Here is a 20,827-nt window from a genome sequence, read left to right as displayed (position 1 = left end):
GCCGAGCAGCCGCAGCTCTGGGTCACAGCGCGGGCACTCATGCCAAGCAGCAGGGCGCAGGCGCAGGGCACTTACCTGCAGCCAGGCCGAAGCCCGCCCCTCGGGACCACCTGCCCGCCCGCGCCCAGCCAGGAGCCCGCCCGAGTCTGCGTAGGCGTGGTTGGGCTCCCTGTTGCCCACGGCCAGCTCCCCCAGCCTTGCCGCAGGGCACGTGAGTGGTCACCCTTAACCAGGTGACCTCCCTGGCAGAAAGGACTGCCTAGTTATGTACACCGTGGCCTTCTGAAAACAAGAGGGACGCGTTACAACGAGAACCTGGCGCAGGCTGAACTGGCAAGAGTCCTCCAGCCTGGTGACAATCATCCGGGGTTCAAGAAAAGGGCACCGGGCGGAGCCCGCCATGGTGCGGGGCTGCAGGCTCAGCCCAGCCTCTAGAGGGCGCTGGAAGGAGCCTGAAGACGGCTGTGGAGAGCGAGCACTCTGGGAGGAGGCGGCACCTGCCCTGGGGAAGCTGTGCTGGGGGCGGCCTCCGCCTACCTCCAACGGTTCCGCCGGCCACCCCAGAGGAGAAGCTGCCCATGGTGTGAGAGTTGGTCAGTCTGGTTGCGGCGGACGACACGTGTACCAGGCCCGCGGCGGCCGGCACGGAGCTAAACAGGGACTGCAGCACGGACGAGCCAGCCACGGAGCCAAGGTTGGCCTGCAGGGACATGGGGCCCAGGGTGAACTGCGGCCCAGGGGCGAAGGTGCCCAGGAAGGGGCGGTGCGCCTGGGTGGCGGGAGCTGCACTGCCGGCGGAGGACACTGCGGTGGCAAGGCCAGGGCCCCCCAGGAGGCCCCCAGGAGGCACGGTCGCGGCAGAGATGAAGAGGTTGTGGCCGTTCTTGAAGTCAAGCTCGCGGTCCCGGCCTTTGCTGGGCCTGCTGCCATGTGGCAGGGTGGCCTTGTCCGTGGGCCCACATGAGGGCAGGCCGGGCTCAGTGGGCTCCTTGCCAGGGCCACCCTCGCCCTTCAGGCCACCCAGGCCCTCCAGCTGCCTCTTGTTCAGGAAGGGGTTGGCCTCTGTGGGGCCCTCCTTGCCCCGCTGGGAGGGGAAGCTCAGAGGGGCACTGAGACCAGCCACTTCAGGGCCCTTGTGGGGAAGGGAAGCACCGTCGTTGAAGCCATGTAAACTGAGGTCTGCGGCGAGGCCCCCGCCGAAGGCCAGGCCATTGGGAGGGTTGGTGCCTGGGCTGAGCCCATCTGCCCCCGACAGCGAGCCAGAAAAGCCTTTCCTTGGGTGGGTGGCCAGCTTGGCCTCAGCCGCAACAGGCTCCTCTGGGGCCGGCCGGAAGGTGAACAAGGAGCTCTGGCTCAGGGCGGAGCTGGCCTGCAGGGGGCTATCTGCAGGCTTGGCCAGGCCAATGTCGGAGATGGGCGAGAAGGTGGATTTCCACTTGCTGCTGTTGACGGGCTCGCTCGCAGGGGCTGGCTTCCGTCCCAAGCCTCCACCTGAGGAAGAACAAGAGGTGTGAGGCCACCAAGACACTGGACATGGGACCTGGCACTCCTGGCAGGGTGGCCGCAGGGCCTCCAAGATGCTGAGGACGGGGCAGGCAGGGGGTCTGAGCGTGGCAGGAGGAGGCATGGAGGGTCAGAGCAGTCTGCCTCAGAACAAAGCCTCCCACTGTGTCCACAGCCTCAGGTCCAACATCCCCAAGGGAAGGGCAGGGCTGTGAGGTGGAAGGAATGGAGGTCGGAGCCCAGAACTGGGGCTCTCGGTGGGGTGGCCAGGCTGGGCAAGAAACCAGCTGGTCTGACCTCGCCAGGAACCAGGTGAGTGCCCACAAGGCACAAGTGGGCCCACAGGACAGTCCTGCAGCCCAGGGTGGCACCCAAGTGGGGGTCTACATGGGACCAGCTGGATGCAGGGTGACCCTGAGTGGCAAGGCCACATGCCTGGGAGGGACTGGCCCTGACCCGCAAGCCTGAGCGTCAGGATGGGAGCAGGCAGCAGGACACATTTGCCACTCACCATTTTCCAAGGTTTTCGGGGGAGATTTACTTTCTAAGGAGATTGTTGCAATTTTTCTCTCAATTCTGTTAAAGAAAGAAAACATCATTAACATGTGACATCTAAGTGTATGTACAGGACGGCTAACACCAAAGAGCTCTGGGACGTTGTAAAGTGATGGACACACTGCTGCCCGCAGGCCCTGCACGGGGGCACCCTCAAACAGAGCTGGGCGAAGTCCAGCAGGAGGCGGGCCGCAGAACCCGTGCTGGGTCACGGCCGACAATGCAATGCAGCTCCCCACGCGGCAGCACACAGCCCAGGGGGCCTGCCCGCCTAACTTCTCTGAGCCCTTCCAGCCCAGGAGCCTGGCGCAGCACACTGCCGCGGGTCACCCTCAGGTAGCTGTTCCCAATTCCAGTGGGGAGGCCCAGGGACAAAGCCTGTATCAGTTTATGTATGGGAGGAGCAGAATCCAAGTGATGCAGATCTACTGCACCACAGCGCGTGCAGCAAGAAGACAGACAGACATGTGGGCTTCATCACCTTTAAGAAGGGCACCACTAGGCTGTGGACACACTGGGCAACCAGAGGAGGACACGTGCATGGTACACCTGGCCTGTGTGAAAGACACTCACACCAAACAAGACAGCGGAGTGGGCGGAGCACTGAACATGGATCCACAGACACACGGGGCCATGATCACGTGAGTAGATGGAGGGGCCGGTGTAGTGCCCTTGCCCATCATCCCAGTGGCTCAGGAGGCCAGGACCAGAGGATGGCAAGTCAAGGCCAGCAAGTTCAAGACCAGCCTGGGCAATTTAGCTAGAGAAAAAAAAAGGGGCATGGGGAGGAGCTAAGTGGTAGAGTACCCAGGGGTTCATTCCCTAATACCAAAAACAAAAGAGAACAAAGGGCTGGGGTTGTGCTTCAGTGGCAGAGTGCTTGCTTGCCTGGCACGTGTGAAGCCCTGGATTTGATCCTCAGCACCACATATAAATAAATAAAATAAAAGATCTATTGACAACTAAAAAATATTAAAACAAAACAAAATCAACAGATGTTGGGTGTCATGGTGCAAGCCTGCAATCCCAGTGGCTTGGGAGGCTGAGGCAGGAGGATCACAAATTGGAGGCCAGTCTTGGCAACTTAGAGAGACCCTATCTCAAAAATAAAAGACTAAAAAGGACTGAGGATGTGGCTCAGTTGTTAAAGGTACCTGGGTTCAATCCCTCGTACCAAAAGAAAAAAAAAATTAAAAAGTGTCACCATATAACCCATTAATTCCACTACAAGGGAGAAGGTAAACCGAAAACCTATTTACAAACTAAAACTCATACACATGTGTTCACAGCAGCAAGATTCACAACCCCCACGGTCCACTGATGAATAAACAGATTCACTCAACCGTCCACGCCACCTGAAGCACCCCTGGCCGCAGGCAGGAGCGAGGTGGCACAGCTGCAGCATGATGGACCTGAGCACTTGGTGCTGACAGTCAGACACTCAGGGCCACAGTGTGTGACTCCAGTAACAGGAGACGTCCAGGACAGAAGTCCACAGGGAGGACATGGACCCGTGGGTGCAGGGCTGGGGAGGGACGGGGACTGCTCAAAGAGTGGGCCTCCTTCCGGGGCGACGGAACGTTCTGGAACTAGGTGGAGAAGCCTAAGAGCCCTGTGAATGCACGAGAGCCCTCTGAGTTGCACTCCGACTGGTGATGTGATGTGTGGCCTGCGTCTAATAATGCTGTTCCTCAGAAGGAGAAGCGCCTCTCCATAGTCGGACCCAGTGGGCTGAGACCTCCTGAGACTTCATCTTTCAACCTACAGTCTCTGTGGTTTGGGTGGACGCGAAGCCTTATTTTATTTATTTGGTTATGTGAGGTGGTAAGGAGGGAGCCCAGAGCCTCAGTCCTACGAGGAAAGCGCTCCCCCGCTCAGCCGCGGCCCAGCCCCTTCATGTTTGAATTCTGAGACACAGCGAGGAGGCTCCTGGGACAGCAGGCGGCATGCCCAGTCTGCCCCTACGCTCTGCATCGGGCCGCAGTCCTCCGCCCTCTGCTCCCATGGCCCAGCAGCCTCCCCAGGTGCCTATCAGCTGAGAGCACCTTCCTCGCAGGCCAGGAGCGCCGCCACTGCCTCGCGCCCCACTCACCGTGCGCTGCTGGGCTCATCCTCAGAACCTGGCTCCTCGTCGGAGGTCAGCGGGGAATAGTGGGCCCCGTTGGTCTGGCTCAGGGGCCGCTCCTTCTTGAGCACGGGTGGCTGGTCATGGTCCTGGTAGGGGATGGGGGAACTCTTCAGGGAGTTCTCAGGGGACGAGATGGCCGTGATCTCTAAGGGCTGGTTGATGTTACTGACCTGAGGGGTCAAAGAGAGGCAGATGCACCAACACGGGGAACACCAGACAGGTGGATCCCAAGCAGAGCACCTAAGGGGCTTCACGAGGTTCCTGACCTGCCCCAGGTTCTGGGGACACCGAGGCCATGCCACATGCTTCCTGAGGCCCCTGAAGCCCTGGGGTCTGCCCCGTCTGTCTCCTGGACACCCACTCTCCCTCTAGGCGCTGCCTCTCTGGGCTCCCAGAGCCTGTGCCCACCCCTCTGCTAGTGGACTGCCCTGGTCCTTACCATGGAGCTGAGGTTGAGGGGGGACCCTGAGGACTGCGTGAAGAGGCCAGCGACAGAAGGCAGGGCCCGGCGCTTAGGGGACACGCCTGCGCTCAGGCTGGGGGTGCCGGCTGATGAGCGCTTCCTCCGGCCACGCTTGCGGCTATCCTGCCCATGGCTCTGCCCACAGTCCCCACGGGCACCTGGGGTCAGGGGGCTGTGCTTGGTGGACGGTGACTGCCTGGCGCTGCCCCCGCCAGCCGAGATGGTGAACACGATTCTCCTCTTGGCTTCGCTCTCCGGGTCTGAGAAGCCGGGGTCAGAGGGCAGGTCTCCCTTGCCTGCATCAGGGAGTGGGCACTGGGTGGCCCCAGCAAGCCGAGGGCTGGCAGACAACTGGTGGGCAGGAGAGGCAGGGCCCGAGTTCCGAGGCTGCGTCAGCAGAGGCGGGTGCTGCGGTGTGGCACTGCGGGACCCCACCGTGGGGAAGAGGCTCCCAGAGCTGGAGGGCTCGTCCAGGGCCGTAGGCTCAGCCCCCGAGGAGAGTGGAGCGGGGCTGCCCGCCAGCGCCCCGCTAATGGCCACAGAGCCAGCATAGAAGCCTGTCAAGGAAGGGGTGGGTTTCTCAGGAGGCAGGACAGCCAGGCCCGCTGTTGGCGGACGCTAGCGTGCCCTGATCCTGGCCAAGGTTGCAGGCAGGAGAGCCCAGAAAGTGGGGATGGTCCTGGGAGCCACAAGGGGCCTCCCAGTTGCAATCTGGTGAATGCAGAGACTCGCTCTCCTGGTGTCGGGGGCTAAGTGGGAAGAGGAAGGCAGGAGACCCACCCAGGCTGTGTCCTGCCATCTCTTGGCCCCACACCTACTTTGGGACTTGCTGCCACCACAGCCACCCACAGCCCTATCTGCAGCACAGCAGCCATTGGCCAGCAGGGCAGAGGTTCCCACACCAGCCTGACCTCTGCCCGTGTCCTCTCCAGACCCCTAGGGGACCCCTCCTCCCTCCTGAGCAGCTGTGGCCTTGGGCCTCCACTGGGACACCTCAGCAGGCCCTTGCCACAGTGGGCCCCAGCTGGGTGGCTGTCCCTCTGAAAGCAAGGGTGCCTGCTGCCTCAGCCACCAGCACTGTTCGGAAGCTGGGGTGCTGAGCAGCTCCTGCTGGTCAGAGGCCAACACTGGGTGCAGAGCCTCAGCCCTACCAGACCACGTGTGGGGCATGCATCTGGGACCTCCCAGGGGCAGAGGGTCACATCTCTAGTACTGCCACGAAGTCAGGACAGGAAGTGAGTGGTGGCAGCAGTGCTCAGGCCAGGGAGGCTTTCTGGGCACCAGCTAGCAGCAGGAGCCTTGGGTGACGTTCCTACCACAACCCACGTTCTCCCCGCAGTGCTGAGTACGGAGGGGGCGGGCGATGCCTGCTGCCCAGCACCCGGACGTGACCAGGAGCAGGACCAGGAGCCCAGTCAGGACACCTTGGTGACCCCGCGGGCCCGGGGGAAGCCCTGGCAGCCGCGTGCAGCTGCCCCACGTGACGGGCAGGAGTGCAAGGCCGTGAGGGCTGGAGGCCAGAGGGGATGGGTGTGCTCCATGCCACAGGGACCATGGCTGCTCTGGAAGCTCCAGTCGTGTGGGGCCCATGCACAGCAGGCACATGACCCCCTCGCCTGGGCCCCTTCGCAGAAGTGCTACCTGAAGCTTCTAAGGGCCACCAAACTGTCTCACAGAGCAAGCACACGTCCAGCTGGAAAACAGCCCTGGGCAGTTGATACGGACGGCAGGGCATCTCCATTAACACCAAGCAAGAGGACGTGGAGTGGGTCAGGCCTTCCATACTGCTGCCCTCACTCCTAAAGACAGCAGCCTGTGTAACTGTGGGAGTGGGCATGGCCTCTGCACCTGCAGGCCTAGCTCTGGGGGCACAGGCCTCTGGCTACTCTCCAGCTGGGACCGCTGTGGCAGAAGCCAGACGACAGAAGCTCTCTGGCCCTGTACAGGAGTGCAGCGGAGCCTGGTGTCGTCACAAGAGACGGGGCTGGAGTGAGCCCTGCTGAGGTAGACGCAGAACCCAGCTGGACACTGGGCAGCCCTGAAACTCAAAGTGACTTGCTAAGCAAGTTTTCATGTTGGCCTAGAAACCCAACCTTCAGCTGGGCAATGACTAGGGCGATACCCAGCTGACACAGGGACCTCACGGGCTAGAACCTGTCACAGGCCACCTCTCAGTGCCCGACAACCAGGCTCAAGGTCAGAGCTCACACTGTGGTGGCCACAGTTAAGGCTGAGCTGCTGGGAGATGCCGAGGCCCATGTGAGCTGACCTGTGCATCTGCAGGGTCACGGGGCAGAGAGGTGAGTGGTCCTCACTGGGCCCATCCCCCTAGCACCCCGGGCCCTCCTGTGTAACTGCAGGAGCAGCAGTGAAGGCCTGGCACCTGGGTCCCGGGGAGCGGGGAGTGGTGGCCAGGCGTAGGGCAGCCCTGAAGGGTTACCTGTGGGCGCCAGAGAGAGGCTCCTGCTCCCTGCGCTGCTCCCAGACGCGTGGGCGCTAGCACCATTCTGTTTCTCAAGCGCGGACGAGGGGTCCCGGGGCTGCGGCACAGGGCTGGGGGTGCTCCTCTGTGAGAGAGACCGCAGCCTGTCAGCAGGCCAAGCAGCACAGAGGGCCACGGCGCAGGGTTCCAGGCCCCAGCCAGACCTGGGCCAGCAGGGCTGCAGGTCCAACAAGGACCAGGAACGGACGGACTGTGGATGTCCAGAAACCCAGGAACTGCGTGTGTCCCGAGCTGTGCAGGGATCGCATCAAGCGGGAGCCAGGGGGCTGCCACGGGGCCACCCTGGGAACCAAAGGGCTGCTCCTGGAGCAGGTGTATGAGGGCCGCTCAGCAGGGCGCGCTGGGGAGCAGGCTCCTCCTGACCGGGAGGGCTCTCTCCCACTCTGCCCACTCACACCCCCTTCCACCAAAAACAGACTGGAGGTAAGACAGCAGGCACTGCAGTAAAATCTGGGCTCTGGATGCCCTTTCCCTGGAATCCCAAGCAGGTTTGACATTTAAGAGCATACCATTTATTCATGTATTTTTATTCTTTGGGTAGTGGGGATGGAAGCCAGAGGTGCTTAACTACTAAGTCACATCCTTGACCCGTCTTATCTTTTTATTTTGAGACAGGGTCTTGCTTGGGGCCTCGCTAAGTTGCCGAGGCTGGTCTGGAACTTGGGGTCCTCCTGCCTGTCTCCTGAGTAGCTGGTATTACAAGCATGTGCCACTGCGCCTAGCACTGGCATGCAATTCAACAAAAAAGAAAGGGTGCACCATGAGAACAAACGGAAACCCCAAGCTGCACTGTGCCCACACATGCGCCCAGGCCCCAGCCTGCTTACCACCCTCTCGGCACGGCTGGGCAGCACCACGCTGGCCAGGGGGATGCTGACTGGGAGCTTGTTGGGCTGCACAGTGCTGAGCGGGATGCTGATGGGCAGGCTGGTGATGGTCTCCCCGTGGCTACCATAGGCTCGCTCCTTCACACTCTGCTGACAAGCACCAGACCGTCACCACTGGCCCGGCCAGAAGCCAGGCCCAGCAGACTCAACCCAGGAGCACGGCCTTCAGGACAGGGCCCCTCCAACCCCAGGCAAGAGACAAGCGGCATCTGTAGCTGGCAACGCCCATGCAGTTGGCTGTCTCCCAGGGACAACACCTCTCAGGCCCATCGGGCCTCCAGCTGCCGAGCCTGAACCCTTGCCCATGCAGTCCCAGCCTCCTGTTCACCCCAGGGCCCACACACTCTGAACACCTTTCCCAGATGACTCCACCTACACTGGTGGTTCCATGAATCACTGCCTGCAGGGCATCATCCCCCTACCCCCAGTGCCTGCCTGCCCCTCACCAACTCCTCTCCACTCCTGCAGACAGATAAGAGGCTCCCCACCACAGATACCTTGGGGCAATGGCCACATAAACTGGGTGCAGCACCTTTCAGGGTCCCCAGACCCCTCTCTCTATGAGAATAAACAGTTGCCCAACAGAGACCCTGACAAAGCCCAACCTGCCTCTGCAATTGCATCCCAGGGCCTGCACAGGTCACATGCCCCAAGTCCTCCAGGGAAGACCTTCCGTATCAAGCCCAAGGATAGGCTAGGCAACCCACCCGCCTAACTGATATGCTCGGGATGGCTCTGCTGAGCACCTCCCAAAGTCCTGAAGAGCTTGCCCTGCCTAGCACCTAGTCTGAGACGCCCCAGAGGCAGAGGGTCCCGGGAGGCCAGCACCTCACCTTCTCACTGTTCTTCTCTCCTGCTATGGGCAAGGCCCCTGGAGAGGGGGGCCGTGGGTCCTGAGGGCTCAGCTTCATGCTGCTGGATAGGCCAGGGCTCTGGCAGGGAAGGCTGCTTTCCTTGGCATGCTCAGCTCTGCAATGAGAAATGACGACTCAGGAGCCCCCTCCGAGGCATCATGGCCCAAGCCTGGCAAACCCCCCAACTCTTCCAAATGGATGCGTTCCTGCCCAGGGACCCAAGGGCGCTCATGTCCCATGCAGCTCCCTCCTGCTGGCACTCACCGCGGATGCAGCTCACTAGCAGCCATCTTGGCAGGCCCGGCATGGTCCTGGCTCAGGTGCCTCCTGAGCACAATCTTGGCTGGGGAGAGCCTGGTGTAGTCAGGCAAGGCCAGGCCTGACAACTTCTCCAGCCGAGGCCGGCCGCTGTGGCTAGGAGTACAGGGCACGACCTCCTGGTCCAAGGGGGAGGCGAGGTACTGGGGGGTGTTCTGCTTGGACGAAGGCCGACTCAGTGCGCCACAGAGCTCATAGCTGGCAGCGTGGCCATTCATGGAGAGCTCTGGGCTCATGCTGCTCATATGAGGCAGAGCAAGCTTAGCACAGTCCAGCTCCAAGTGCAGCCTACTGGCCTCAGCCTCCAGCTCCCGGCCCAGGGGGCCCTTCCCACGCAGGTGCATGGACAGCGCATCATCAGGTGGCACACAGGACTTGAGCTGCAGAAGCTCCTGCTGCCGCTGGCTCTTCTCCAGCTCTACAATGCTGATCTGCAGGGCAAGAGACAGCAGTCAGACCAGGGTGGGTGGATGGCCAGGCTCTCTCTCGGCTGCAGTTGTGGTCCCGGCCAGCCACCAGCTGCAGGGAACCGCCCAAGAAAGGTGAGAAAGAGCCACCCAGGGTCTGCCAGGATGCCATGGTGTACGCAGGGTGAGACAGTCCAGGCAGTGGAGGTTTGAGCACAGGGGTGGCCCAAAAGAGGGCATGCAGATAAAATGAGACGGGGATGTCATGGACGGGCCAACAGACGTGTGCTCTTGGAGAGGAAAGCTCGTTCCTCCAGTGGTCAGAGGAAGCACAGGGACCCGTTTCTGTTAGAACAGACTTGTGTGCACAAAAAGATGCAGCAAAGCCATGAGGGAAATGCCTTCCACCGGGGCTCCTCGCTCTGGCTCCTCGCCCCTGTACTGGACGTATCCTTCGGCACCCAGGAGCCCTGAGAGGTCCTCACAAGGGCTCTCTCCCAGGCCAGGTCCAGCACACGGGCCTGGCTGGGAAGGAGGCCAGCAAGCTCCTTTCCTGATGTTTTGAGACAGTTCTCGCTGTGCCTCCCAGGCTGGCCTCAAGCAGTCCCTGCCTCTAGGCTGCTCGGGGCGGCCTGCCTGCAGCTGTCGCACGTCAGTCCACCTGCGCGCCGGAAGTTCGTGCTCAAGGAAACGGCCATAAGCACATCCCAGAGCCTTAGGAGGAGTCGACTGACCGTCAGTGTCCAGAGGCACCTGGAGCCTGCCCTGGAGGGTACGGCCCCGGGGGGTCCAGGTGCTCAGCTGCAAGCCCCCTCATTTCCCTGTCCTTGCTGCACCTGGCAGTTCCGTGTGCCACCCGCTCTGGGAAGCGTGAGGGGAGCAAGTCTGCGCACTGCCCCTGCCTCCTCATGCTCTGAGTGGACACATGTCTCAGGACGCATGCTGGTTTTCAATGAGCAAATTCTGACGCTGACCGCTTCACTAGTGATTTACAAGGAAGCGCCTGGGAAATCTGAGGTTTGGAATGGATCCTGAGACCAAGGCCTCCCAAGGGGCGGGAATAAACTGGTGCCCAGCTGCCACAGCATCAGCTTGCACGTAGAAGAGACCTGACAGGACAGACAGACCTGGTGGCGTGAGGCACAGGCTGACACAGTGCCCTCCGCCTGCCCTCGGGGCGCCTCTCAGGGTTGGAAGACGGGGGTCTCTGGGCTGACCACCACGGCCCTGGGGCCCTGCCACCCCTCCTGCCCACAGAGCCCACCTGCAGCTCCAGGCAGTGCCTCTGCTTCTCTGAGATCTGGCTCCTCAGGGCTTGCTTCTCCTTCCGCAGGTTCTCCAGGGACAGGGTGGACCAATCCAATTTCAGCTCCTCACACCGGGCCCTGAGCTGCAGGCGCAGGGATAGGAAGTCTCGGCAGCAAGCCCAGCCCAGCCCGACCCCGATAATGGGGAAGACCAGGAGTGCTGCTCTCAGGGCAGGGTGCCCAGGGGCATGGCCCTGCATGCCTGGATGCCAGTGTGGCAAGCCAGGGCCACTCACCGAGCCTGTGACACACAGCATCCCCAACCCCCAGGGGGCAAGGTGCAGAATGCCCTGGGACCTGGCATGGGGATCCCTAAGAAGCAAGGCCCCTGGAAGGCCACGGGCACACGCAAGGTACCCCCAGGGCAGTGAGGCCACAGGGCTGCACCTGGCTCCAAGGAGCTCAGAAAGGAGCGCAGTGAGTAGGTCTCAGTCCAGAGTCCTAGGAGACCTCTCTGAATCAGGACAACAAAGTCTGCTACCTCCTGGATGGACATCTAACAGGGCCCCACATATATCCTGAAAGCAGACTGAGGACACATCAGGGGCTTCCAGAACCACCTAGTGCAGACTGACCAGGGCTGTGGGGACAGTCATCCTCACAGAGGACATCAGCTCCTCTGTGGGTGACCAGAGAGTCAGTGACAGCCTCTGGGCCCATCTGCCAAAGGGAAACAGCAGGTCAGCCCTCTACCCAGCCTGGGGCCCAAGACTCAGGTATGTTCCAGGACACTCAAGACGGCCATGGCCAGCACATGCCCACACACCAGCTGCAGGCTCTGGCTGCGCAGCTTGCTGTTGTCCTTCTCCAGCTGCTCAGACTGCTCCCGCAGCTGCTGGTTGTGAGCAGAGATCTCCTTCTGGGCTTGGATGAGGTCATTGTAGGTCAGGGCCTTCACGCCCAGCTGGGGACACAGGAAGCAGAGCATGGGTGCAGGAAAGGCTCCTCTGGGCAGCCTGAGGAGCCCCACAGGTGCCCGGGGTCACAGGGTGAGGGAGTGGTGAGATGGAAGAGCGGGGAAGGGGGGTCTCTCATTTCACTGGGGACACTAGAGGGTGGGGGGTACATGCTGGTGGCCGCAGAGAAGATGGAAGTGAAGGGAGTGACGGCTCGGCAGCCCTGCCCCCAGGTGGCTGCAGTGGGCGGAGGCCCTGGCCCACTCCACAGGCCTCTGCCCTCTGACAATGCCATCGAAGCTGGCAGGGTCAGGAGGAAACTGCCCTGGACCTCACTGCCCCCCTTCCCCCACCAAATCCGAGGTCATAACTGGCTAGGATGGGGACCCAGGGCAGCCAGCATGGCCTTCAGGCTACTACCTCATCTAGTTTTTGCTGGAAGAGTCTCCTGATCTCCTCCTTCTGGGCCTGGCAGTGGCCAAAAAGTTGCTGCGCCGTGCCCAGCAACTGGGCATTCCTCTCCTGTGGGCAGGGGACAGGTGGGAGATGACCTGAGGACTCAATAGGAAGGCTGATGCCATGAGGTGACAGTGGAAGCAGCGTGGGAGCAACAGAACCCCAAGCCAGGTGCTCAACGCAGGTCAGACAGCTGGGTACGCAGGGCCACACCCACCTTCTCCTGGTCCAGCAGCTGCTGCAGGTTGGCCTTGTACTGGGGCGTCTTCGTGTACGCCAGGAACTGTAGGTACTGGATCTTGAACGACTCTGCCGAGACGGGATAAGGACGCTCAGGCAGGGCCGACAGCAGCAGCCCCAGGCCGGGCGTGAGGCCGCCCTTCAGGACCAGGCGGCACTGTGCCTCTGGAACGGGCCCGGCCGCCGGCTGTGCACCTGCCCTGCCCAGGCGCATCCTCCTGCGACTCCTCGCGCAGCTCCCACTCCACAGGGGTGTCCCATCACAGAGCAGGATAGCCCTGCTCTCTCCTGCACCCTCTGGGGAGGAGCCCACCCAAGTGAGGGCCTCGCTGGGATCTTTACCCGTGTGGTGACTTGGTCTCTAGGGTGGGTGTCCTGGATACTACAGGGTGCTGAGCAGTGTCCCTGGCCTGGCCCAATCAGGACAACCACCAAGGTCTCGTGAGGTGAGAGATGGCCTTGGTGGTCACAGGCCCAACCTGGGTTTGCTGACCCATGCAACAAGCCTATGACCCATGCAAGAAGCCCCTCCCACCCAGGGGGCCCAGCAGGAGATCGCCAGGGAACGCTGGCGATGAAGTACCTCTGCCCAACCCCAAGCTATGTGGGAGCCAGGACCCACCCTGAAAACACTGTAGGCCAGGGCAACTGCCCCGGACTCCTCTGGGGCCCAGGCCAGCTCACCTAGCAGCTTCTGTAGTGCGGGTGGGGTGGGTGCCACCAGCAGCGGGTTGGGGGAGTGCCGCTGCACGCTGGGAGGTAGCTGGTAGAATGGGCTGTGAGGTGACCGGCAGGCGTCTGCATGAGAAAGCAGCGTCCAGGTGTCAGCCACTGAAGGCCCGCCCTTGTGCCCCGACTGTCCCCGGCAGCTCTCCAGGTCTGCAGGACTGAGGCTCCTGGCTTCCGGGAAGCCAGAGGACCCACCCCACGGCACATCTCTGCGCTGCCGATGGCCCACTACTGGCACAAACGGTCACCATTTCTGCCTTAGCCTTCGTGGGGGATGGAACCCAGGCCTCGCCCATGCTAGGCAGGCACTGACCACTGCCCTGGCCCACCACACCAGAACTCTGCAGGCAAGAACATGAGGGAAAAGCCCCACTGGCCACACGGCCTCGCTCTACCCACAGCCCTGGCTGTAGCCGCAGCCAGCTCTGCTCCCAGTGCCCTCAGCAGGGGCAGGAGGCAAGCGCTCACCCTGGGGCGAGGAGGACGCGGTCCGGGACACGGTCTGGCTGTGCAGGAGGTCCAGTGCGGCTTGGCTCTTCTTGGGCTTGCGCTCAGGGTCTGCGGTGCTCATCTTCTTGGGACGTCCGCGCTTTCGGCCAGCCATCTTCCTCCCCTTCTTGTTCAACTTCTTCTTCCGTGCTTTCGAGGGAGATGGCTTTTTGACAGTGGTCACCCCCGCTTTTTCTTCCTCAGCACCAGAATCCTGGTGGGCAAAGAGGAGTGGCAATGCAGGAACCAGGGATCCCTCTGCTGACCAAGACCGCGCTGGGGGCTGCCGGGCAAGGCCCCAGGGCAGCTGCTCTCAGAGGGGCTGGGCACAGCCTCCCTGGCACCAAGTGTCAAGCAGCAGGTCTCAGGGCCGTGCGGGAGGCACCTTACCCTGGAGGCCTCGGCAGGCCCAGCCGCCTTGCTCTCGGGGACCTTGGTGGGCCCGGCCGCCTTGCTCTCGGGGACCTTGGTGGGGGTGGTCGCATTGCTCTTATTCTCTCGCTGCTGCCGACGCCGAGCTGCCTCTTGCTCCTCCTGGGAAGGAAGCATTGGATGAGCATTCAGAAAGCACTGCGACCCCGGCTCTGCGCCCTCAGCTCCCCTCCCCATGGCACAGGTGAGGAAGCAGGGGCGGCGCAGCACAAGGCCCAGGCTGGCAGGTGCAGACACCGGAGCTACACGGCAGTCAGGTGTCAGCCACAACCCGTGAGAAACCAGACACCTCAGAGATGAGCCCACCAAGAGCGAGACTCAAGTACGAGGGCCGAGGCCTGACAGCCCCACCCCCAAAGGTGAGACACAGTTCCACCTGCGGGCCCCCAGCTGCCTGGGCATTGGTTAACCAAGAGGCACTGGAACTCTGCAGTCACGTGGCCAGAACGCCAGCCAGCCAGGCACAGTTCCTGCACTCTCCCAAAAACACATACCCCAGGAAGGACACTGCCCAGCCAGTTAAGGACCAAGACTCCCCTGACTCCTCAAAGGGAAAGAGCAGAGGGTCATGCTCCCAGCTTGGGTGTCCAGTGACCAGGCAGCCAAGCTACAGAAGCACCCCTGAGCCCACTGCCCAGGCAGGACAGGCCTGAGAGCAAACTCAGGGTCAGGCAGACCACAACAGGCAGGCCTGCCCACTACTGGTCTGGCGGGGACACAGAGCAGCACAACATGGCAGCAACATGCACACGAAGCCCCTGCCTCAGCTCCATCACGTCACACGTCATGACACGCCCTGACTGGCCCCACCCGACCCCACCCACTGCCAGTGAGGTGCAGACACACAGGCAGAGGGCGGCAAGGGCCACAGAGGCCCCAACCGCAGGGCAGGGTCCCTCAGAACCTGGCCACTGTACACAGGGCAGCACATCCACATTGCCAAGTCAAGAAGAAACACCAGCTTACCCTGAGTTTTGGATTTTTCAGACTAGAAAAATAGTTTTCAAGCTAAAAGGAAGAAGAGAAAAACTTATTAGAAGTGAGTCCTAAACTGCCAGGCCAAAAGTGACACCCAGGGCCGGGATGTAGCTCGGTTGGTAGGGTGCTTGCCTGGCGGGCACAAGGCCCTGGGTTCAATCCCCAGCACCACACACACACACACACACACACACACACACACACACACACAGCGACACTCAGAGAACCTCAGGCGCTCTGGACAGCCAGGTGATAGGCTGGCCCTGTTGGCAAGCCTGGTGTGACAACCTGAAAAAGTCGTTGTCCCCACTACTTGGGAGGCTGAAACGGGAGGGTCACTTGAGTCCAGGAGTTCCAGGCCAGCATGGGCAGCACAGTACGACCCCATCACACAGAAAGAAAGGCCGCTATGACCAGGCCATGTGCCTTAGCCTGGGCTACTAGCTTATATCACTGTCCCCAGAGAAAGGACCCTCATGAAGGCTCTGGCTGGCAATGGATGTGTCCAGATGGCAAGAATCAGATAAGGAAGGACCACTGCCAGAGAGCAGGGAGGCCCTGAGCCACCCAGGGAGGGTCTAAGGGAAAACAGATAGGGACAAGGGAAGACAAAGGGACAGGCAGATAGGTCACATGCCAGCACAGGGCACGTCAGAGGCCCATGGCAAAACACCGCCCGACCCTCAGCCCCAGAGTCCTGTCTTGTGCAGTGACTGGGAAGCGAGTGGCAGAGGCACAGGACCAGCCTCCCTGGACACAGGGTGAAGAAGCCGGGCCAGCACTGTCCTCGTCCCTCACGGGGGCTGGGAACCAGAACCCACCAGTGGCCTGACCTCTGAGCCACGCCCTGCCTGCTCGGCGCCAGGGCGGGAGATGGCGCGCGTGGGGCACAGCGTCCAGAACTCACTATGGGTGCTGGCGAAATAGCCCATCACGTGGAGTGCCTGCCTCTCGACCTCGAGACCCCGGTTCGAGTCCCCAGCACTGGTAGATTGCGAAAACTCCCAACAAACAGAAGAAACCAAAACTCACTATGGTGCGGTCAATAGTGTGCAGGTAGTAGGAGACGGGCTTCCCTGTCCACGACACGGAGCCCTTCAGGGGCGACAGCTCGACGACGCGCATGATGGTGCCAATGTCTGCAGCAAGGAGGACAGTCAGGCCCAGCCACGGCCCTGGCCCACCGCCTCCGCCAGGGCTGCCTGTGCCCGTCTGCTCCCAAGCCCCACAGCGGCCACGCCCTGGGCCACCAGTCCTCCTCCCTCCTATGCGGGGCCACGCCGGTGTTCCCACCATGCTCAGGCTGGCCAACAGGTCCCCAGGCTGGCCTGGTTGCCAGAGCCAGCGGAAGAAGGCAGGAGGTGCCCGGTAGGAGCAGCACCTGACCCAGAGTCCTGCGACCTGGGGGTGTTCATCAGGAAAAAGTCCATGGGCTCAACTGAATGAATGGATGGGAAGGAGCCTGTGGGGATCTGAAAGAGCTCAGATCACAGCTGTAAGAAACCAGCACCTTTGGACATGCAAATCTGAGGGAGTGGCGCTCTGCTCAGAGGACAGGGAGGGGCCACAGGGTCCCAGGATGGGGAAGCTGGCAGGAGGCCCCTTAGCCCTCCACACCAAAGCTTTGTGTGTCTTCCCTGTCCACAGGCCCTGATCCTTCACCACCTCAGGTCTCACCTGGGGTAATTCTGCTCCCAGGCAACACTGGACCACAACAGGGGAGCGTGAAGCTTATGACTCGGGAAGTCACGAGGCAGGTGGAGGCCGGGACACTGCTGGGCAGCCTGCAGTGCCCTGCCAGCCAGGGAAGGAGCCGCCCCGTGTCCCCAGTGCCCGGGGGACCGTGTCTAATGCACGTCTGTGCTTAAAATGACCTGGTCAGTCATCCAGCAACGTGAGGGCTCCTTACCACTCAAGTTTCTACTGTTTATTCTGAAGTTCAGAGGTGCGAAGGGTTTTGAGGACACGATTCTGCCACCTGCAACACAAAGGAGACTGCTACCACTTGAGGGACAGCAGAGGCACACCACCCAAGCCCAAGCTCAGAACGGGCCACCAAGGAGAGCGCACCAGCACTCAAGTCCCGCCCACTGGTTTAGAGGAAGGAAGACCGGGCCTCAGCTGCCCGTCTGTGCCTCTCCTAAGGAGAGCTCTCCTCTAAAGAGCTCCGCGGCGCTCACAATGCCCTCTAAAGTCCTCCATGCCCGCCTCCAAGGTAGAGGGCCCAACATGCAGCAGAGTCTTCAGGGTCTAGAACTACCACGCACAGGCCCGGGACTGCCATGGGTGGAGGCGGAAGCCAAACAGGAACCAGGAGCACGGGGTCCCATCCCTTCCCGGGGTGTGGACAACCGAGGGAAAGAGGGGACACCCGTGTATGTAAAGCACCTTCTCTAAAAGCTACCACAGGGAAGAGCAGGAAAGGCCAGTACTGGGCCCTGGGGCTGGGGAGGCCCTGGGCAGGCCTGGCCCAGGTGCCTTCTCCACCACTGAGTGGCACACATGCAACGTGAAGAGCAGGTGGGGTGGGGGGAATAAGAACAGGTCCTCCAAACCACATAGGAAGCCCAACAGGACTGCGGGTGTGGACCCCACAGACCCGTCACGCTGGGCTGACTGTGCCTTGTTAGATGACAAAGTCTAAGAACAGGAGCCACGCAGGAACCCTCCATTTCACTGGATTCATTGCTAATTGTAATTCCTAGTACTAATCGCCATAATGAAACCACTTTTCACATAAAACGGAGAAAACATCATAGGTAATAAAAATGCTAATGCTTTTAGGAACCAAGATGTGCGTGTGCAGTCATGCAGACGGAGCTTGGGGCTCCACTGAGCCACACACCGGCCTTTTGTTTTTTTTTTTTAAACTTCATTTTTGGACAGGGTCTCCCTAAGTTGCTGAGACTGGCCTTGAACTTGCAATCCTCTGGCCTCAGTCTCCGGAATCTGTGGGATGGCAGGGTAGGGCCACCACAGCTAACCCAAAGTTGTATTACAATAAAAGTCAAAGAAAACCAAAGATGAAAACATGAAACTTAAATTAGAAGATTCAAACGTAGTACAGTCAAGCATGCATGTCCATGTTTATACACACACATGCTTGCAGGACACCAAAGCTCCAGCCCTCCACAACCTGGTTTTGCTTTTTATGCCCTGACCCCCAGCAGTAAGGCTGGGTTGGGCTGGGCTGCCACAAGGTCTGGCCCAGGTCCCTGCTGTGGTCAGAAAGGAATAAGACACTGATAAACAGGGTCATGTCAGAAGGCCATGGAGCCAGCTGGGCAGGCTCAAGGGCACATTTGGCATCATCTGAGCTACAGAGAACACTCCAAGCCCACGAGCACACAGCAGGAAGCTGTACCCCACACAACACTCACGAGTACACTGGCAGCAAGCACCACCAGTGACCACCCTTCTCAAATGCCCATCCCAGATCCAGCTGGGACCTGCCAAGGCGAGTGAGGGCCTTCTGAGAGCGGATCAGGTAAATGGTCAAGCACCTGTTACATGAAGGGCTGGCACCACCACAGCTGGCTACGAGGGACAGGTCAACACACAGGGAGGGGCATGTGCAGGATGGGGGTGCCCCAAAAGGCCACAAGCCCAAGACCGACACCCAGGAGGTGAAGAGATAGGGGTGGGCCTGGGTGTGGCCCAGTGTATGATGGAGACCCGCCGTGCATGTCAAGGCCACAGGTACCACCTCCAGGGCACAAAAGAAAACACGGGTGAGACTGTAGGCGAGCACGTGACCACAGCAGACACTAAGCAGTGGCCACAGGTGAGTGCAGATGGAAAGGCAGCTACAGAGCCAAATAAGAGTCTCTTCCTTCTGAGGGTGCAGGTGGCACTTGACGGCAGTGACCCCAGTCCTCAGGAGGGACTCGAGGGCCACTCCTGACTCTAAGTAACTCCAGGCAGCCCTCCACACAGCCTGCGCTCACAGGCTCTGCACACACCACGCCCTGGTGCCGGTGCCTCCCGCAGCTGGAGTCCGCCTGGTTTCACACTGGGCCAGCCTGTCAACTCTGTGATCTGCCCCACAGCCTGACCAGATGTGGAGGGGAGCCTCCCAGCACTCTCTCCTGGCCTGGGGTCCGCAAAACCAAGCGACAGGAAGCAGGCTGCCGGCAGCCAGGACTCCTGGAGCTGAGACCAGCAGCAGATGGCCCAGCAGCCCTGGAACAGCAGGGGAAGCAGACAGCTGCAGGTGCCAGCTAGCAGAGAGTGGGGGGCTCTGCCCTGCACTTCCTGGTCTTGGCCCCATGAGAGCCCCAGGAGGGCACGGGCAGGACAGCAATTTCTGCCATCAACACACTACGAAGAGACACAGCCCCCTTGCAATGCAGAGTTCATGGTTTCCACTGCCCTCCGGTAGGACAGGCAGGCAGACTGGGAGTCTCCCTTGACAAGACCTGACAGTTTCCCAGGCCCCAAGTGGCAGGCAGCATGTGGAATCTGAGGCAGGGGCCCATCCACGTTTAGGGGAAGGGATTGTCGACAGGCAGCTGCGGCTCGGGTACTGAGGGTTCAAGTCCACAAGCAGTGGATTCATGTGTTCCAGAAAGACAACCCAGGCCACGATTTCAGAACAGAGTGAACTCAGCCTTCAGCAGGGGTCCTGTCTGTGCTGAGCCCTGTAACGCAAGGGCCTGGGGGTGGGAGGGTGCATTACCTTCCTTCATGTTTGCAAACCGCTCCTTCAGCTGGTGATCCACCTCAGGACCAAAGGCAAAGTTATTCACAAATATAACACTGCAAAACAATGTTCCAGTTGAGTCAACCACGGCTCCATTCCACACGCAGAGTCCCAGCGTGGACGACGGCCTGCCTCCAGCCACTACCGGGCGCTGCCCACACCCCACCTGCTCCCCAGGGTGCCACTGGAGCAGAGCAGAGAAGCGCATAGTACCAGAACAGCACTCTGAGGTTTCTGGCCAGGGGCCCCTGCTGAACCCTGGCAGTTAAAAGCAGAGTGTCTAGAAACATCCACTGAAGACCATGCCAGGTCGGGCAGCCCTGAGGACTGGACAAGTATAGGGGCAAGACAGCCATGATCAAGGTGGAGGGCCATGAAGGCCAGGCAGGGAGTGAATGCAAAAGGTGGACACGAAAAGTGGACACTCCGCACTAGCTCACAGAATGCACAGATGAATGGCTGTATGCCCATGATGGAGGCACGCTGGAGACCTTCACAGAGACCAGACAGGGCTGCATCCTAGGGCCACCCGCTGCCCCTGTGGGGACTGAGCGTGGGCAGGCTAGGAACCAGAGCCAGGCCCGCATAGGCCGCAAGGTGAAGACAGCAGTGGGGCTGGGACCACAGAGGAGCACGCTCCACACCCCCTAAGGGAGGCCGCCCTGTCACTCCTCAGACACAACGAGGTAGTCTGTGACCGAGACCCAGGTGGCCAGCATAAGGATAGGGCTGCCTACCCAGGTCCTCAAGGGCGATGGGATGCCACGTGCCCGTGCCAGTCGTACCTTGTGTTGGCGATGCGTTCTCTCCACTCTTCTGAGAGGAAATCGCCTCGTTCCAGCTGAGAAAGAGAACAGAAGGTTCACTCCCTGCTCAGGTCTGGTGCAGGTCCCACTGCCCAGCTCCTGCCCCGCTGCTGTGAGGAGCACGTGGAACGAGCAGGCGCAGGGTGCAGGACGCAGGAGAAGACCAAGGCCTGC

General features: G+C 60.9%; 1 protein-coding gene across 7 annotated transcripts in view; it reads right to left on the bottom strand.

The window, feature by feature from the left end:
• Dot1l (DOT1 like histone lysine methyltransferase) overlaps positions 1 to 20,827 on the bottom strand; it is a 54,281-nt gene that overhangs the window by 3,697 nt on the left and 29,757 nt on the right. For 3 of the 7 annotated variants that reach the window (XM_047531563.1, XM_047531566.1, XM_047531568.1), the window contains 20 exons: positions 20,633 to 20,688; positions 19,824 to 19,903; positions 17,055 to 17,123; positions 16,178 to 16,284; positions 15,134 to 15,175; positions 14,126 to 14,269; positions 13,715 to 13,949; positions 13,202 to 13,315; positions 12,495 to 12,586; positions 12,242 to 12,343; positions 11,692 to 11,829; positions 10,883 to 11,008; positions 9,158 to 9,642; positions 8,873 to 9,008; positions 7,980 to 8,129; positions 7,090 to 7,216; positions 4,626 to 5,206; positions 4,151 to 4,356; positions 2,015 to 2,079; positions 538 to 1,491 (listed from right to left, as the gene is read on the bottom strand). In XM_047531563.1, coding sequence (XP_047387519.1) covers positions 538 to 1,491; positions 2,015 to 2,079; positions 4,151 to 4,356; positions 4,626 to 5,206; positions 7,090 to 7,216; positions 7,980 to 8,129; positions 8,873 to 9,008; positions 9,158 to 9,642; positions 10,883 to 11,008; positions 11,692 to 11,829; positions 12,242 to 12,343; positions 12,495 to 12,586; positions 13,202 to 13,315; positions 13,715 to 13,949; positions 14,126 to 14,269; positions 15,134 to 15,175; positions 16,178 to 16,284; positions 17,055 to 17,123; positions 19,824 to 19,903; positions 20,633 to 20,688 — 4,009 coding nt within the window. Of the gene's footprint in view, positions 1 to 537; positions 1,492 to 2,014; positions 2,080 to 4,150; positions 4,357 to 4,625; positions 5,207 to 7,089; positions 7,217 to 7,979; positions 8,130 to 8,872; positions 9,009 to 9,157; positions 9,643 to 10,882; positions 11,009 to 11,691; positions 11,830 to 12,241; positions 12,344 to 12,494; positions 12,587 to 13,201; positions 13,316 to 13,714; positions 13,950 to 14,125; positions 14,270 to 15,133; positions 15,176 to 16,177; positions 16,285 to 16,822; positions 17,024 to 17,054; positions 17,124 to 19,823; positions 19,904 to 20,632; positions 20,689 to 20,827 lie in introns of those variants that run through there. The other 4 variants (XM_047531565.1, XM_047531564.1, XM_047531567.1 and 1 more) reach the window with 4 other exon arrangements.

The sequence above is a fragment of the Sciurus carolinensis genome, chromosome 17, assembly GCF_902686445.1.
Source record: "Sciurus carolinensis chromosome 17, mSciCar1.2, whole genome shotgun sequence".
Taxonomy (NCBI): Eukaryota; Metazoa; Chordata; class Mammalia; order Rodentia; family Sciuridae; genus Sciurus; species Sciurus carolinensis.
This window is presented reverse-complemented; position numbering and strand designations above follow the sequence as displayed.